The 16,866-nt window shown below is 51.4% G+C and overlaps 5 protein-coding genes across 5 annotated transcripts; 3 read left to right on the top strand and 2 right to left on the bottom strand.

The window, feature by feature from the left end:
- Nucleotides 1-208: 208 nt before the first annotated feature.
- A1O5_00917 (uncharacterized protein) lies at nucleotides 209-5,147 on the top strand (the record flags this gene model as incomplete). The annotated part of the gene is made up of 2 exons (XM_007741536.1): nucleotides 209-351; nucleotides 404-5,147. The coding sequence occupies 2 exons, from the start codon at nucleotides 209-211 to the stop codon at nucleotides 5,145-5,147; spliced, it is 4,887 nt and encodes a 1,628-aa protein (XP_007739726.1).
- A 2,288-nt stretch (nucleotides 5,148-7,435) lies between these two features.
- A1O5_00916 (uncharacterized protein) lies at nucleotides 7,436-8,907 on the bottom strand (the record flags this gene model as incomplete). The annotated part of the gene is made up of 2 exons (XM_007741535.1): nucleotides 7,436-7,954; nucleotides 8,011-8,907. The coding sequence occupies 2 exons, from the start codon at nucleotides 8,905-8,907 to the stop codon at nucleotides 7,436-7,438; spliced, it is 1,416 nt and encodes a 471-aa protein (XP_007739725.1).
- Nucleotides 8,908-9,788: 881 nt separating this feature from the next.
- Nucleotides 9,789-11,153, top strand: A1O5_00915 (uncharacterized protein; the record flags this gene model as incomplete). The annotated part of the gene is made up of 3 exons (XM_007741534.1): nucleotides 9,789-10,361; nucleotides 10,413-10,722; nucleotides 10,768-11,153. The coding sequence occupies 3 exons, from the start codon at nucleotides 9,789-9,791 to the stop codon at nucleotides 11,151-11,153; spliced, it is 1,269 nt and encodes a 422-aa protein (XP_007739724.1).
- An 871-nt stretch (nucleotides 11,154-12,024) lies between these two features.
- Nucleotides 12,025-12,435, top strand: A1O5_00914 (uncharacterized protein; the record flags this gene model as incomplete). The annotated part of the gene is made up of 1 exon (XM_007741533.1): nucleotides 12,025-12,435. One exon carries the CDS (start codon nucleotides 12,025-12,027, stop codon nucleotides 12,433-12,435), a length of 411 nt encoding a protein of 136 aa, XP_007739723.1.
- Nucleotides 12,436-14,067: 1,632 nt separating this feature from the next.
- On the bottom strand, nucleotides 14,068-16,006 carry A1O5_00913 (uncharacterized protein; the record flags this gene model as incomplete). The annotated part of the gene is made up of 2 exons (XM_007741532.1): nucleotides 14,068-14,168; nucleotides 14,269-16,006. 2 exons carry the CDS (start codon nucleotides 16,004-16,006, stop codon nucleotides 14,068-14,070), a joined length of 1,839 nt encoding a protein of 612 aa, XP_007739722.1.
- Nucleotides 16,007-16,866: the final 860 nt, after the last annotated feature.

Genomic DNA, 16,866 nt, shown 5'->3' with positions numbered 1-16,866 from the left:
TTGCTCCGGAATCTCCTTCCCTCCCCATCATCTGTTCGCATCCCCGGTTGCTGCTGCATTGTTCGGTTTGAACCCCGGCAATTGACTGTTCACCGTTCTCAATCAGCATTGGCCCGAGCATCTGTGCTCTGAAAAAAGTTGGCAGAACAAAACAATTCAGCACTCTGGGTGGGAGTGAGGAGCGATCCTCCAAGGCACATCAGCTGCAATGGCAGTAGCTGAGAACGGAAGACCTATAGAGAGTGTCAAAGACAGACCCAACGGGCATGGTGTAGGACCGCCTACACGGCGACCTGCTCGCCATCGCCATCGCCGGAGCTGGGCCTCCTGGCTGTTCAACAATTCTGCGAGGTATGGCAAATTGTCACTTCATCAACTGAAGATATCCCTGACCGCTCCACAGGCTTGCTATATGGTACTGCATCCTCACCATCCTATTCAACTGTCCCTCGTCGCGGATTGCCCTTACCGATACCTCTCCGCGAATATGTGGACCGTACCTTACCGCAAAGGAATATATCCAACCACATCTGCAACCATATTACGATGAGTACGCAGCTCCTTACGTTGCCAAAACCGAGCCATACGCACATCTGGTCAATAGCCGAGTGGTGCGGCCTGCAACCAAGATTGCTGTGGTCAATTATGAAAAATATGCTGCTCCACAGATCGATGCTGCAAAGGCATACTCCCAGGCTCAATGGGACCAAGTTATCATGCCCCAAATCAATCTGGCACGAGAAAATGCCGCTCGATTCTATGAGAGCAATCTGGGTCCTCACGTTGACCAGTTTGTTGCATTGGCTGGTCCTTATTACACGTCAGCGCGAGATCAGGCCTATCAAATATTCCAACAACATCTTGTCCCAGCAATGGAATACTCCCGGCCCCATCTTCACAAAGCATATAGTCTCTGCCAAGACTTCGCCCTGAACACCGCATATCCTCTTCTGCGACATGCCTGGTCGGACCTCGTTATTTTCATGGACGGCACTTTCTGGCCTTTTGTGAAGGGTCTTTACATCGACAATGTTAGGCCTCAGCTGCTCATGATCAATGAGAGGATCGCCAAGTATCGAGAGAGCCGACAATTGAAGGCCGCCATGGACGAAGTAGATAGGACCCAATCAACCTTCACTGCTTCTGCCACTCCAAGTGCAACCACCGGTATCATGGATGATGTGTATGCCATGTTTGATTCGGAAGACACTACAGAGTCCTCTACGACGACCTCACAAGAAACCCAACCGACAGCTCAAGAACGTGTGAAACGCCCTGTGGTATATGCTACGGAAGAACAAATAGCTGAAGATCTCAGAAGCTGGCAAAAGAAGTTTGCGGTGGCGGCTGATAAAGGGAGCGATGACCTTCGAGAGCGAGTCATCTCGCTTGTCAACAGTCTTGTCAAGAGCGACATGGACGGAGTCGGCCGAGGACTGGCCAAAGCTTTGGAAAAGACCGCGGAAAATGAGTTGGAGAAGGTCAAAACAAAGATAAAGTCAGTCGTTGCTTCACTTCCTGACGATGGGAATGCAGAGGCGGTGAAAAGAGCAGCAGAAGAAATTCTCGGATCAATCAGATCCTCAGGCGCTGAAATCAAGGAGCGTGCCAGAAATGTCCGGAACTGGTCTAAGAACTTTGAACAAGGCTTGATACAAAGACTTGAAGCTGCCTCCGCCTCAACTTTGGAGGTCTTAGATGGGATTAAGGATATCGGTCTCCAAGAAGTCGGGATGCGCTGGGCTTGGATGGAAGGTGTCACCTACAAACACTGGGAGAAGTTTCATAAGGTCCGGAAGACGCTGGATGAATGGAAAACCGAGGTCAAAGACGTTGCCATGCACAGCCCAGACGCAGAGGAAGCAATTGCCACAGCTCGACAAATTCTTGAAGAAAGCATGGCAATCACCGAAGACGCAGCGAAAGAACTGGTTAGACTCAAGAGTGTTGCTCAGTGGAAGCTGAAAGCCCGCGATGCATCGGATGATTTTGGAACCCGAAGTATGCCGGCTGAAGCGGTATCAGCTGCCTCCAGCCTGGCCGCCGACCTTCAAGGCGCACCCTCAGAAGCTGTAGAATCTGCCAGCTCTATCATGTCACAAGCGAGCGATGCTGCCGCCGAAGCGGTCTCGTCTGCATCGTCTGCAGTCGCAGGCACAAGCACTGGCACTGTCGAGTCCGCAACGTCCAAAGCCAGCGAGGTTGGAGGTGAAGCCCTTTCATCGGTCTTGTCTTCGTTGGAATCTCCCATCGCGGAGCCTGTTGAGTCACTGGGATCCGATATCAGCCCCACGGCTGAAGACGCCTATCGTGCTGCGTCGTCGGCTATCATTGGAACTGGCTCCGGAACTGCTGAGGCCATCTTTTCTGACGCAATAGAGACTGGCTCAAGCTTGACAGGAGACTTGATGGACTCGGCGGGCTCGGCATCATTATCGATCGAATCGATTGCTTCACCATCACCCGATGATCTCCACCCAGCAAGCGCTGCTGCAGAGGATATTGCCAGCTCCGCCTCAGCCGCCTCAGATTCAGCATCCACTAGAGCATCTAAGGTCTTTGGAGGCGTCATGGCCGCAGAGGTGAAGGGCTCTATACCTATCCTAGACGACATGTTTGACAACAACGAAGGTTCAACATTTTCTGAGAATATTCAAAGCGTGATCAGTGAAGCCGGAGATCGATATGCAGATGTCACTCGTGCAGTGTCTGAAGCCATGTTTGGAACATCTCAAGGCATAGTGGAAAGCTTGACATCTGTTGCGAGCGAGCAGTATACCAGTGCTTTAGCTGCAGCTTCCAGCGTCTTGTATGGTGCGCCTACAGGTACGGCAGAAAGTATTGCAAGCGCCGCGTCTGAAAAATATGAGCAAGCCGTGGCTGCTGCGAGCTCGGTCATCTTCGGAACGCCTGCTCCCGTCACCGATTCATTGCTTCAGCAAGCCAGCTCCCTCTACGGTGAGGCTGTCAGCAGGGCCGAGGACAATTACAACGCTGCAAAATCGATTGCCTCTCAGCAGATTTCCGGCACCCCAAAACCTATCCATGAGCAAATGTTCTCCTCGATCGAGTCAGCCTATTCTGGCGCCGTGGCAGCTGCGAGCAATAGACTTGAATCTGCCCGTAGTTCTGCGTCAAATGCACTTCCGGAGACAAACCCCCTTGAGTCTGTATCGTCTATGGCATCGTCGATTTTGCAAGACTCTCTAGCTGCAGCCTCGGCTCAGTACTCGAAGGCGAAGGTTGTTGTAGGGGCTACTCCTACACCTGCTGGGGAAAGATATCTCCAAGAGGCAAGGAAGAAATACTATGCAGCAGTTGGAATGGCACACGAGCAGTACGATGACTTTCTTGCAGCGGCTTCGAGTGCAATCTACGGAACACCCACACCTGTGTTGAGCAGCGTGTCGAGTGCTGTATCGGTTGGAATCTATGGTACACCGGTGCCAGCGTACCAGAGTCTCATTGACTCAGCCGCTTCCGAATATTCGGCAGCGTCGTTGGCGGCTGCTTCCAGTCTGGACTCTTTCAGATCATCCTCAGGCACAACAGCACAAAGCCTGTTGGATGAAGCCGTGGCAGCCTATTCAAATGCCGTTGACGCCGCTTCGTCGTCGTTATCGTCGGCATCCTACTCTGCAAGCATCGCCGTCTATGGCACTCCTGCGCCATTCTATCAGACCGCTCTGGACGTTGCATCATCACAGTATAACGCTGCTTCCTCAGCGGCCGCTTCGCATATGTCTGAAATGCTCGAATCCGCGTCGTCGGTGCTAGGCAAGGAAGAAAGCTCTCCAGCGCAGAGCATGCTTGATTCCATCTCGTCACAATATGACGCAGCCGTCTCTGCAGCGTCTTCATCTCTCTCCGCAGCCAGCTATGCCGCGAGCACCGCCATTTACGGCACTCCTGCCCCATACTATCAAAATGCTCTGGACGTAGCATCATCTCAATATCATGAGGCATCCTCAGCGGCCGCTTCTCAAATGTCCGCGTTGTTAGACTCAGCGTCATCAGCGATGGGCAAAGAAGAGACCTCCCCTGCGCAGAGTGTAATCGATTCTATCTCGTCGCAGTATGATGCTGCCATGGCTGCAGCCTCTTCGTCTCTCTCCGCAGCCAGCTACGCCGCAAGTGCTGCTGTCTACGGTGCCCCAAGCGGCTCCATTGAATCCATCTCCAGTGTGGCATCTGAAAATTGGCAAGCTCTTGTGGCCAAAGCCAGCGAACAAATCTACGGCTCTCCCAAACCATTCTACGAAGAGTTCGCTACCCAAGTTGGAGAATATTCTGCTCAAGTCACCGACTTTGCCGACGATCAATATGTTGTCATCCAATCATATGTTTCGGAGCTGATAGTGGGCAAAGAGCCTGATTTCACTGAATCGGTGATGAGCCGCCTCAGCTCTGTCTACTATACAGGCTACAGCTCGGCCTCCAGTCTTGCAAGCGAAGCGTACGACTCGGCATCATCCATTGCTTCCTCCGTCTCCTCTGTCGCATCATCCTACTTCACGCCTCCTCCCGAAGTCTCATCCATCTTGGATTCGGTGACCGGACAACTCAACTCCGCAGTCGACGCAGCAAGTGCGCAGATCTACGGCACACCAAAGGGAACCATCGAACAAGCAACTTCTGTGGTTGCCGATAGTTACGCCTCCGCCAGCGCGGCAGTCAGCGAAGCTATCTATGGCACCCCCGTTGGATACGCGGAGGCCGCATCGTCCTCATTGGCAGACTTAGCGAAGAGTGCGCAGGATGCCGTAAGCATTGCTATCTACGGCACGCCGACGGGAACGATTGAATCGTTAACCAGCGCTGCGGCGGATACGTACGCGTCTGCATCATCCATCGTGGCTGAGAATGCAGCTGCCGCTGCTTCTGCAATAAGTGATACTGTCGAGGGCGTAGCCGCCAGAGTCTCAGAAGCTGTCTATGGACCTGAACAGAGTTATATGGAAAGCATCAACTCACAGATCATGGCAGCAGTGGGAAGTGCCAGCAGCAAGATTGCCGCCATGGCGAGTGAAGTCGGTGAAGGTGCCACGGGAACAGCGAGTGCTGTGAGTGAAAGTGTGGAGAGCATAGCCAGCTTGGTAAGTGACTCTGTGAGCAGCGCGACAAAGTACGTGAAGGATGAGTTGTGATTGCATCATCGAATTATAGAGAGTCGAGAGGGGATATGAGGAAAAAGTTAAAAGCACAGGGGAGGAATGGGCGAGTACGACATGATGAAGCGATATGACGAATAAGGGGGAAGCGTCTCCCTTTGACAAAACGTATCTGCACAATTGAAACCTCGAAGTTCAAGTCCGTCGACGTTGACCGCGGCTGGGACAATGGGCTACGCTGGAGCAGGAGAGAGGTGTCTATAAGTGACGCTGGTAATATCTCTGCGCAGCCTTTGTCCAGTCTTGCTGATATTGGAGTCCGTATGGATGGGTTGTTCCGGCGTTGTGTTGCCATGCCAATGATACCACGTTCCTGTCTGTTTGGTTAATACTGATTATGCGTGCTGTTTACCATTATGTACCTAGTGTGGGACGCGTGTTTGTATCAAAAATAAACCCTCATTACAGCGACAATTGGAGAATACCTTAGCTAGTAAGTGCAGAGTATATTGGCCTGCGTATACTCACCTGCCTCCCTCCCTACATAATATAGAGTCTATACACATATATATCGTAGGTGTTTCGACCTATATATATATATTATGTACACCCCGAACTGTGCTTCGTCCCTTATCATTTTGGTTCAGAAAAAGGAGCGAGGCCGCTTTAATCGGGCACGTGACGGAGCGTCGTGAGAGCCACGGCAGAGCACTGAGCGAGTCACGGGGAGTGCTGACTAATGCCCATTCGTAGAAGCCAGTTCGGGCTCAAGGGTCCCCTTTAGGCCTCGGCTATAGTAGCCAGCTGTAACAAGTAAACCCCCGTATTAGTTTCAGCCAAGCCTACTCCCTAGCAACTTTCGATCCTTTCGTCACTCGACCTACAGTAATCCTGGCGCTGACATCCAGGGAAGCACCGAGTCGAAAACGAACTCGGTCATGTACCCAACCCACTGTTCTCTCCGACGATAGCGCTACCCATAAACGGCCTCGGCAACGAAGGGGACGTGGAAGGCTCGAGACTACCGTCGCCGGGGCCAATCCCACCCCCAGGATAATAGCAGCCTCCTTATCTTTCATGACGTTTCGATGGCATGGCCAGCTCCACTTCGTTACCATACTGGTCTTTGCCTTTTCCCACGAGGCTTGGAACCAACAGAGAAACCTTTAGCAGGCCGGGGTTCAAACTCGGCGGTTGTGAAGGACTTGGAACTGCGCCCTGTGAGGCAAGGGAAAGGACGCAGGACGTTGGGCAGTGCTGAATGTCTATTTGGATGGCACCGGTTCCTTCACTATTCTCTACCGTCAAACCCATTCTTCTGCTTCACATCTCTTAGAACAGTGCACTCCAATCATGGCGACTTTCATCGCGTATCAGCCTCGGGCAAATGGACCGTCCTTCGGAAGTCACCCCTTCGGCAAATCTTCCACAGTCGGCCTCTGTAATCGGGTGCCGAGTAGATGGAGCTTAAAATCTCCTCTACAGGCAGGGCCAGTGAGCAATGTAGATTTCGTGGATTTAACTACTTCTGGCTGGGACACCGCTCGAGAATATATGGTGGTGCGAGAGATTTTGAAGCCAATGGCTCATGGTCCCGACAAACGCGGCGTCCGAGTTGCCAGAGCCTGCTGCGACGGCGTGATTCATAGTGAAAAACATTAAAGAAGCGACAAAGATGATGAGATTGACGATGAAAGCGAAATCAGCGACCTTCTATCGCTCACGGATATCTTTCTGCGGCGCGACTTAAGGTTCAAAGGAAGGGCCGACCCCAGCTGCAAGGCTTCCGCATCGCCTGCTCTCGTCGACAGGATCGGCAAGGAGTGTTGTCGCGAGGGCGACTGTGAGAATAGGAGCCTACCTCGACGGCTTCTGTAGGCATTCAACTCGGAGCCCGCCAAGGTGAGTAATAGCGATCCCATGTCGTACGCATACAAGAATGGTGCATACTGACGCCTTTCTCCAGACAACCCGATTACGCTGGACGATGAGCAGCCAGGTAATCTGTGGCTGAGCCTCGGAAGACAAGAATTTTAGCTTGGGTACTCCGTATAGCTAAGGCAGTATCACTCAAAAAACCTATCCTCCATCGTGACTAGCCGCTCGCGCTTGACTCACTCCTCGGCTCACATGCTGCTTCATCATCCTAATGTTTTACGCACTCAGATAGATAATCAACCTTCAGACAACTCCCTGTTGATTCTACATGTATATGCCGTGTATACGGACTCCAATCGAGAACTTTGACCTATATATCCAAACCCAATATATTATCAGCTGGCCAGGAGATCGAGAACGCTGGTGGATCGTTCTCTCAATGAATTCTATTCTTTAGGTTGAATAGATACGCCTGTGACGCTGCTTAGAGGCGTAGTGGAACTTGGCGTGAGGCCTTCAGGCCGAAGAGCCATTCGGGCTTTCACGATGTCTGGGTGTTCATATTCCGCCATCCACAATGGGTCAATGGTGATTTCCCACTGCTTCATACGGTTTTGGAGTTGCAGCTCACGGTCTTTCAGTTGTTCAAACAAGGCCAAGTCTTCACCCTCTTTGCTCGCGGTCGCCTTCTCAATCCACTTGTCCATTCCATGTGCGCGGGAGACTTCGTCCTTTTTCCAGATCCCGGCTGGGTCAGGACTGTACCCGCCTCGCTGCACCATTCTCTTGTTCTCGATGGAAAACTCGTTGGTATAGGTCAGCCACTTATGTCGTCGGGCTTCGGCCCACTTATCAAGGATTGACTCTGGCGCCTCACCCTTCACCACTGCCGCCAGCCCCCGGCCCAGCGGACCGGCGTCCAGAATTCCAGTGGTTAGACCGAGTCCGCCAATAGGGTTATTGCTCTGCCGTTCTTGTTAGCCGCTGGCCGCTGTTTCACGCAGAGAGTACTATAACTTACATGTGCGGCGTCGCCGGCGAGGAAGCAGCGTCCTTTCCGATACTGCTTCGCACAGCGTTGGTGGGGCTTGTATCGATTGAGTTGCACCAATTCGTAGCCCTCGCCCGGCCAACCGGGAAGGATATATTTGTAGTGCTCGTCTAGCTCCTCGCGGACCTGTTCGTTGGTCATTCCGGGCTTGATGCCAAAGGCACAACGCCAGAGACCGGTATCATCGATGACCGTGATGACACCCCAATGAACGTCGTGGAGGACGAAGTTAGCCGTAGTGAAACCGTATTTATCGAAGGGATATCGGATGTTGGACGCGCAGAAGTCCTCCTTGGGCCACGAAAAGCCCTCAAATTCAATCCCCAGACATTCCCTTACCATGCTACCAGCTCCGTCAGCCCCGACAAGGTAATCGCACGTGTATCTCGTGACCTTGTCAGTTGTCGGATCTTTGCAGAGCACAGTGACGAGGGTGGAATCCTGGTAGACATCTTCCACCTGCTGATTGAAACAGACATCAGCGTCGTAATTGTTGAGAAGATGATGCATCACAGTCTCTGTCAGCACGGGCTGGCCACAATTCAAGCCGGCGGGGAAATTTTTGCCACCCTCGAGCTTTTCGACGTATGCGACCCTCTTTTTCTCCGGGCCTTCACCAACCCAGAAAGATAGAATGTTGTTCACCACCGCTTTCCTAGTCACGTCCTCGAGGATCCCGCACTCCTGCATCTCTGCCAGCACACATGGCTGATAGGAGGTTGCTCTTGGGCTCTGGTCAATCCTGGGTCCCTTTTCGAGCACCGCAACCTTCACACCGTTTCTCGCGATGTTTATGGCCGTGACAAAGCCCACTGGACCCCCTCCAATGACGATGACTGGAAAATGATGTGAACCTAACGAACCCATGAGGAAAGGATGGTAAGAATGCAGGACTTGGGGCTTTTAATCTGTCTGTTTAGCAAGATCTTTCGACTCCCAGATTCTCCGTCACTTTCCAGTTTAGTATTTATCCCAGGCAGACCTGCTCAAAATGTTGCACTAGGTTGAGAAAGCCATGGACGATGTTCGTGCAGTGCAGGCTGTTTGCCATCTCCAAACCAGTAACCCCACACCCCCACCCGAGGACCCCACACCCCCACACCGGCTCCATGGCCAATTGTGGCAGTCGGAGTTGACTTAATATCGGATTACATCAGACAGCCGGAATCAGCTATCATCCAGTGGAATGGCTTGTGGATTTCTCTACAAGTATGCAAAAAAGGGAAACTCTAAGTTTTCCTCGAATGACCTCCGTATCGATGGAGCGTACATTGAGAAAGGGTTCTACAATCATGAGCATTGAGATACCTTAGTTATTTTCAGAAACTAAACCTTGATCCTTGCTTGAATTCTGAATGCTCGATTTGCTGCAAAGGGTGTATGCTACGTTGGTTCATCTTCGATACCAAAAAGAGCTCTGTGGGTAGCAACTATCTTATGTCCCCTAGAGTCAACAGATTCATATCACCATTTGACGGATGTATCAGGTCACCGGCCTGTCGGTTTCATCCAATTTCTGCCAGCGCTCATGATGTGTGGTATTCAACAAGGAGCCTAATACTGGCTTCCAGGGGGAACTCGAATCTTGTGAAGGCTATGTGGGGTTGACATTCACTATTAGGCAACGGTTCCATAGCCAACATCTGCAACCATCAACCTATACTTATCAAGACATACATCCGGACTGCTCGACATCTTATCGCCCAACGTTCCATTCTGTTTGACTCGCACCCATTACATTCCTCAGCATGGCTAACCCCTGGGCTATTATTGTTGGTGCCGGCCCCTCAGGATTGCTCCTTGCGCTGCTGTTGTCGAGACAAGGGGTGCCGGTACAGGTAGTGGAGGCGAATGACGATCTCGATGACCGACCAAGAGCAACTCACTATGGAGGACCTGCAGTCTACGAACTTCGTCGTGCTGGAGTGGTCGATGATGTACGTCGACAAGGGTTTGAACCTGAGGGAGTTCAGTGGCGGAAATTGGACGGCACGTACATTACCGGACTCAGTCACCACGTCTTGCCAGCCGAGGACCCCGACAAAATGATATGTTTGCCGTTAAACCAACTAGGGAAAATTCTTTTATCTCACCTAGAAAGTCAGCCTTGCGCCACTATTTCCTGGAACTACAAGGTGATCAGCATCTCGCAAGATGCCGACCTCGCCTACGTGGAGGTGGACACTCCAGCAGGTAGAGAAAAGCTCCATGCCCCTTATATTGTGGGGTGTGATGGCGCAAACAGCCAGATTCGCCGTTCTTTGTTTGGTGACCTCAATTTTCCTGGAAAAACATGGGACGACAATCTCGTGGCGACCAACGTGAGCTCTAGTCTTTGGGATTTAGCCCCTTTCATCTTCTGACGGTAATAGATCTATTTCGACTTCAAGAAGCATGGCTATGGTGACGCCAATTTTGTCATTGACCCGGAGCATTGGCATATGGCTGCACGAATTTCCAAGGATGGCATGTGGCGAGTGACCTACGGCGACCTCCCCAACCTCACGCCAGAGCAACTACTTGCTCGCCAGCCCGCGAAATTCCAAGCATTACTACCAGGTAACCCTAGTCCGGAATCTGGGGCATATCGCGTGGCCAACATCAGTCCGTACCGTGTGCATCAGCGTCTTGCCGAAAGGATGCGCGTCGGGAGATTTTTATTAGCCGCTGACGCCGCACACTGTAAGTTGAGCCCATTGTCGTCGTCCTTCCGCTCACGCAGTCTAGTGTGCAATCCAATGGGTGGTCTCGGCCTCACGGGCGGAATTGTGGACATTGGTGGCTTGTATGATTGTCTAATCGGCATCTTCAAAGGGTTGACCAGCCCTGCAATACTGGACCGGTACGACCAAGTGCGCAGGGACGTTTACAACAGTATGATCAATCCGATCTCAAGTAGTAACCTTGTTCGATTGTCTCAGGATCCCGCCAACGTGTTGGAAGTCGACGAATTTCTTCAGATGTGTAAAAGGGGAGAGTCCGATCCTGACTTGGTTTGTGAGATACTCCAAGGAGTCAAAAACCTCTCACATGACTTCACCAAGGACTACGACTCCAGTGTAAAGGAAAAGTCCTCATTTGAGGTTGAAGGGGAGGTTGTGTCCGTAAACTGAGACCACGCCTGGTCCATTCGTGCGGGACAAAAATCTAAATACGAACTTGGCTAATCATCCTGTTTGGGCAAAACGCTGAAATGAGTATGCCGCATAATCCTCAACCTTACTGGGCTTCATATCACTTGACGGTGGCTTTCTTTTGTAGATTGTACCGAATTGAAAACACTCCATGTTCCCATTACCCTAGGTCACGAACAGAGGTTAATGTTCCATTGTCTCGGTTAGGAAGCCTACTGTCGCTCATTGGTAGTATTCCTTGCTCCATACGTCGCGGCACCTTTTCCTTGCACGTTACAAGTCCAAGTAAATCTCTCTAATCAACCCCCTCATGACTCTCGATTTGGTTCAACACCCTAGGTGGTCACAGAAACACGTTAACCCCACATGGCACCTCCCCTTTCACCATCCTCCATACCACCACCTTGGGATTCCGCTTGCTTCAGGCCGCAACTCCCCCCCCCCCCCCCCAACCCACTAGCTAGAGTTAGAGAAGTCTTGATTGACAAGAATTACTGGCAAAGCTGCCTAGGGGTGTATCAGCACGACAACTCTGACGAATTCCTCCGAGGTCTGCCTCGACTTCAGTCACTGCACCAGAACACCGTGAAGAGGTGTTGTTACGATGCAGACGATCACGCTGAGCGAAGCCGTAGGGGCAGCAATCGTCTTGGGTGCCCTATGGCTAGGATACATTATTGTATACGGTCTCTGCATCTGCCCTCTTCGGCACATTCCAGGACCAATGCACACTCGCTTTACGTCGCTTGGTTTTCAAGCGGCGACAGTTTCGGGTCAAAGTGCAAAATATGTTGACCGACTACACCAAACCTATGGTACTCGTTCACGTCGATGAGACAGACGGCCAGAAATGGGATTGCTTGCTGACACGCTTGAACCAGGACCTATTGTACGCGTGACCCCAACCGTGGTTGCAGTCACTGGAGAGAACCCAATCAGGTCCATCTACGGCGGAGTTCGGCCGTTTGCAAAGGACGCACGCCTAGCTGATCTCTTCTCCATGTGCCGTCCCGAGCATCCCAACGTAGCCGGTATCCAAGAAGCGCAGGCTGCCATGAAGAGGAGGAGGTTGATCTCGACGGCTTTCTCAACAAAGTTCCTCAATGACAATGAATCCATTTTTGCCGATGTGGCGCGCAGCCTGGTGAGCAAGATTGACAAAGTACTGGCCACCGGCAGTCGCACCGTCGACATCATGCATGTCTACCGCTATTGCGCTACAGAGGTGATCGGTGAGATTATTCCATTTGTTCTCTTTTGATTCGAGAGGGAATATTCAGTGTTGACCTGGACCAGTACAAATTGCTTTTGGGGGATGCTTTGTCGCTGGGGATGGAGACACGGTCAAACTCATTGACGAAGCTCTACATGCACAGGTACAGTGGAGGCTAACGTAAAACCTGAGTGCTGCTTTGGTGTAGCTGACATTTCCATAGTTTATTTACTCGTTCTCGCGTGGCCTGTATCATTTCATGCGGTTGTTTCCGCGGATCTTTCCTTTTATCTACGGGTGTGATCGCCTTGCTGATGTCAGTATTCTGCTGTCTAAGGTGATGGTGACTATTCACGTTATGCGCTGACATGCATCTAGGTGGCAAGGAAATCAATCGCTAACTATATTGCCGATACCACCAAAACGTTAGACCGTAAGGATTGTCTGGGACCTCTGCTCAATGCCAACAGCGAAGGAGCGGAAAAGGCCCTGCCTCTGGAGTCGATTGTATCTGAAACCATGGTTTTCTTCTTTGCTGGTTCGTCCTTCCCACCCTCCCGACCCTGTCCAAAAACGACTCGACTGCTCGTTCAGCTAACTATTGGGGTTGATAAAAAAAAATAGGAGTCGACTCGACTGCAAATACGGCAACATACACTACGTGGGAGCTCTCTCGGAATCCAGAGGTACAAAACCGAGCTCGGAAGGAGCTGTTCGATGCATTTCCAGGCGGCTTTGACTCTGTCAGCTCAAAAGGATTATCAAGTCTGCGGTATCTTAATGGCTGCATCGCCGAGGCCCTTCGATTGCACGCACCCCTACCTGGTCTGCCGACGCGTATGTGCCCTGAGGGTGGCAGGGAATTTCATGGTTACATGATTCCTGCGCAGGTAAGGTCAAGCTCTCTCGGAAAGACCACGTTTCTGGAGTCGGCTGATTAACCACCCCTCCCGAACCGCAGGTCTCTATCGGAGTCCAACAGTGGACGGTGGGTAGGGATCCTGAGAAATATCCTAACCCGAGCATCTTCGATCCAAACAGGTTTGTGACGAGCTTTGCATTGAGCATATGATGATCTCTATCTCAAGGCTAACGAGAACCACGATCTACAGATGGGACATGGACGAGACAACTTTTAACAGGGAGGTTGAATCTATGATGGCTTTCTCATGTAGGTGGATTTCTTTATGATATTGCTAAGGTCCTTTGAAATAGGATTGGTTTTTCTTCGCTCGCATCTCGATAATTTAAATACTGACAAGCATCATCAACAGTTGGTCCTCGGATTTGCTTGGGTAAAAAGTACGAATCCTTTAAAGCCCTTGATAAACAATCGAGGCAGAGAAACATGACCACCGAGGACTATCATCTTCCCCAATTTATGCTCTACTGGCTAATGAAACGATAGTTTGGCTTTACATGAGATCCGCCACTTCCTGGCCATCCTCTTGATGACCTTTTCGTCGATTACTTCGGCGGCCGAGACAACCGATGACTCTATGCAAGAATTCGAGGCGGGCCTGACGGTTCCTAAAGGCGGGAAATGTGTTTTGAGCTTCACGAAAGCTTGAAGAGGGAAGAGAGATGAATGGATATATGGTGCAAACAGATCTTCGTCCTCGTTGAACGCTCGACCGGGCTGAACAGAGGACGGCCAAGTGATTTGAGAGTCCATGGATCCTAGCTTATCTCGATTTGTTGCGTCGGTCTCCCTGCGGGTTGGGTTATCTGGCGAATGATTTCGCCGAACGACCTCAGACGCTGATCGAGAATGCTCGAATCTAAAGGGTGAAAGTTAGTGTCGGCATGGAGTGATCATGATAAAAGACATGAAATTGCTAGTCCGCGACAGCAAATTGGCAATGGAAGAGTGACACTTACATGTCCACACCCAGGGTTGCATCAACATGGAGTAGAATGAAATTGGCATGACCGCCCGTTCAGACCCTTCGGAGCGACACGGGATACCCTGATCTTCAACTTCGCCAAAAACTTCTTTAAGCAAGTCCTTCAGTAGGTGATTACTTTCCTGCCGGATGGTTAGGCCATGGACTTGCTGGGCAGGCTGGGAGGTGATGGCTAGCCACCAAGACAGGATCAATGCTCCTTCGTACGCTGTCACAAGGGCGTGTCCGCCGTATTCTAAAGCTGCTGTACGCCGCAAATGGGCAATTCCCAGCTTTGCCCGTACCAGCAATGAGCTTGCAGCGTATCTTACCGCTTTCGATGCCAGCTCAAGATGTAACACGGTCGGCAGGACGGTTGCCTTGGCCTCGGAGTGGGTTGCCATCATCTTCAGCGCCAAGAGTTCCTTGCCGACATAGAGATGGTAGTATGAAGACCCAAGAAATGCCAGACAATCCACCATCAGAGAATCACCGCGCTTGGTGGGCACGTGTTCAGCGTGCGGGTGTTGTCTCCATAAAGCTTCCCAAATAGATAGACTCTTCTCCATTCTAGCAATGAAATTGAGATCCGGCTCCTTTATCCCCAAAGACAATCGCTCATTTGAACAAATATATGCGAACGTCGAGCCTATCAATGCCAACAACGCGAAAGAGCCCACGGATGTAGGCAGAGCCTGACTAGTGAAAAGCGTTCGAGCTGCTGTCCAGAGGCCAATTTGTGACGAAGGATATAGGGCCCGCTGGTGAGACCACTCCGAGGATGACTTGGCGCGCCAAATCTTGTCGTAGCAGGGAAGGGGCAGATCGCACTCCTGATGCGTAGGAACACAAATTGCGTACGGGTCAAATGCTAGAATCACCCCATTGAGAATGCACATCCAGCTGGCCAGTCGACTAAATGTTTCTAGAACGATCCAATTCGCCCAATTTGTATCGGCGGTCGCTCGGTACTTCTCGCAGCAGTGCAGTCCGTTTCTCAGCAGGGCCATGACCAACGAAAACTGGCGTTGGGAGCGGCTGTGATGACTGCTTTCATGAGTAAAGGCGCCAAACTGAATGCAGAGCAAGGTGGCTTGAATAGCCCACAGGTTCAAGTCGTCAGACAGCTCCCGCAGATGTACGATCTCAAACTGAGCAATCAGGTCGCAAGCCGCCTTGTGCGCGTCCTTAGCTACTTTGTGTTCAGACAGATGAATGCCTCCGATGGCTATCATCGCGAGTGTGAGAGCTGGTGGAGAGGAGTGAATTCGGAAAGTCGGGTGGTGAACGATTGGGGCATGGGGATCGAAGTACTCGAAGTACGCGTTGAGAAATCTTGAGATTCGAGATCTACTGGGCAATTGAAAGTCGGTGAGAAGCTTGAACTGGTCGCTTTTCTTGACAGCTTGGTGGAAGCTGTCCACATCTTCCTGGGTGATGCGAATGCCTCGGTGCCCGTCCTGACTGTTACCAGCTTCTTGGATGATGTCGACTGCCACGGGAGATGGAGTCATATGGCGAGACTTGGTGGATAAAATCACGGAGCTAGACGCCATTTGCGACGATTCGCTTGGTGCCTCTTCCAAGAACTGCGGCGGAGAGACCTCAACTGGAAGGTAGTTGAAGTCCGGCAGTAACGTATCTTCCAGAAACATAAAATCGGTCATGCTGACATCAGGGAAAATATCAATCAGGTCGTTTCCACACCAGTTGTCTTGCGTGACAGGCTGCATATTCTCGTTATTCGGAGAGGAGGGGACGAATATTCCGTTCCTTGACAAGTTCTCAGGAGTCAGGCGCCTGTGAGAGGGCGTGGACTCAGGAAAGGTGCCTCGATTTCTCAAGAAATGTGTTCCCGCGCCGTCGTTGCCGTTAGGAGATACAGATAGTTGCACAAATGTGGCGGTGCCCGCAGAAGTTTTAGTTCGCGACGAGTCTGGTAACGGCGAGATCGTGCTCAAAATTGCGGTTTGATTTGTCTACACTTATCAGAGAGGGGAACGAATCACCCCCGTGTGGGTGAGGAAACATACATCTGCTGCACTTTGCCGGGGTAAAAGCCTCTCCAAATCAGACGAGTCTTGAGTACCATTGTCGCCGGTGCACATTGTACTCATGGGCTGAGCTCCAGGCTCATGTGGCTCATTCGTGGAGCTTGCGACCGCTCCGCCTCTAATCTTCGTGCTGAAAAGAGTAGTGAGTAGTTACGACAGCATAGAACACAGTCGCCAACACATGTCATGCTGATTACAGCAGACCTCGGTACTGATACAAGAGATACTTACTGGTTATGATATGAGAGAGGACTTCTGGCTGTTAGATGGGGGTTGCTGAGGGCAGCTATGTATTCCGAACACTTTTTTAGATGGCGATGAAGGACATCAGACCTTCCAAAGCTAGCGCCACAAGCCTGGCAACCATATGGCCGGCGGTTCTCATCTACGTGATGGACAGTCAGTTATCTGGTGGCCACCCAACAGGAGAAGGAGAGGCACGTACGAGATGTCATATGGCGCTGGAGGTGTTCGGCGCGCGTGAAGGATTTATGACATGTTTTGCAAATATGGTTACGCGGACGGGGCGCTGCGCGAGG

The sequence above is a fragment of the Cladophialophora psammophila genome (genome assembly GCF_000585535.1).
Source record: "Cladophialophora psammophila CBS 110553 chromosome Unknown aczJe-supercont1.1, whole genome shotgun sequence".
Taxonomy (NCBI): domain Eukaryota; kingdom Fungi; phylum Ascomycota; class Eurotiomycetes; order Chaetothyriales; family Herpotrichiellaceae; genus Cladophialophora; species Cladophialophora psammophila.
This window is presented reverse-complemented; position numbering and strand designations above follow the sequence as displayed.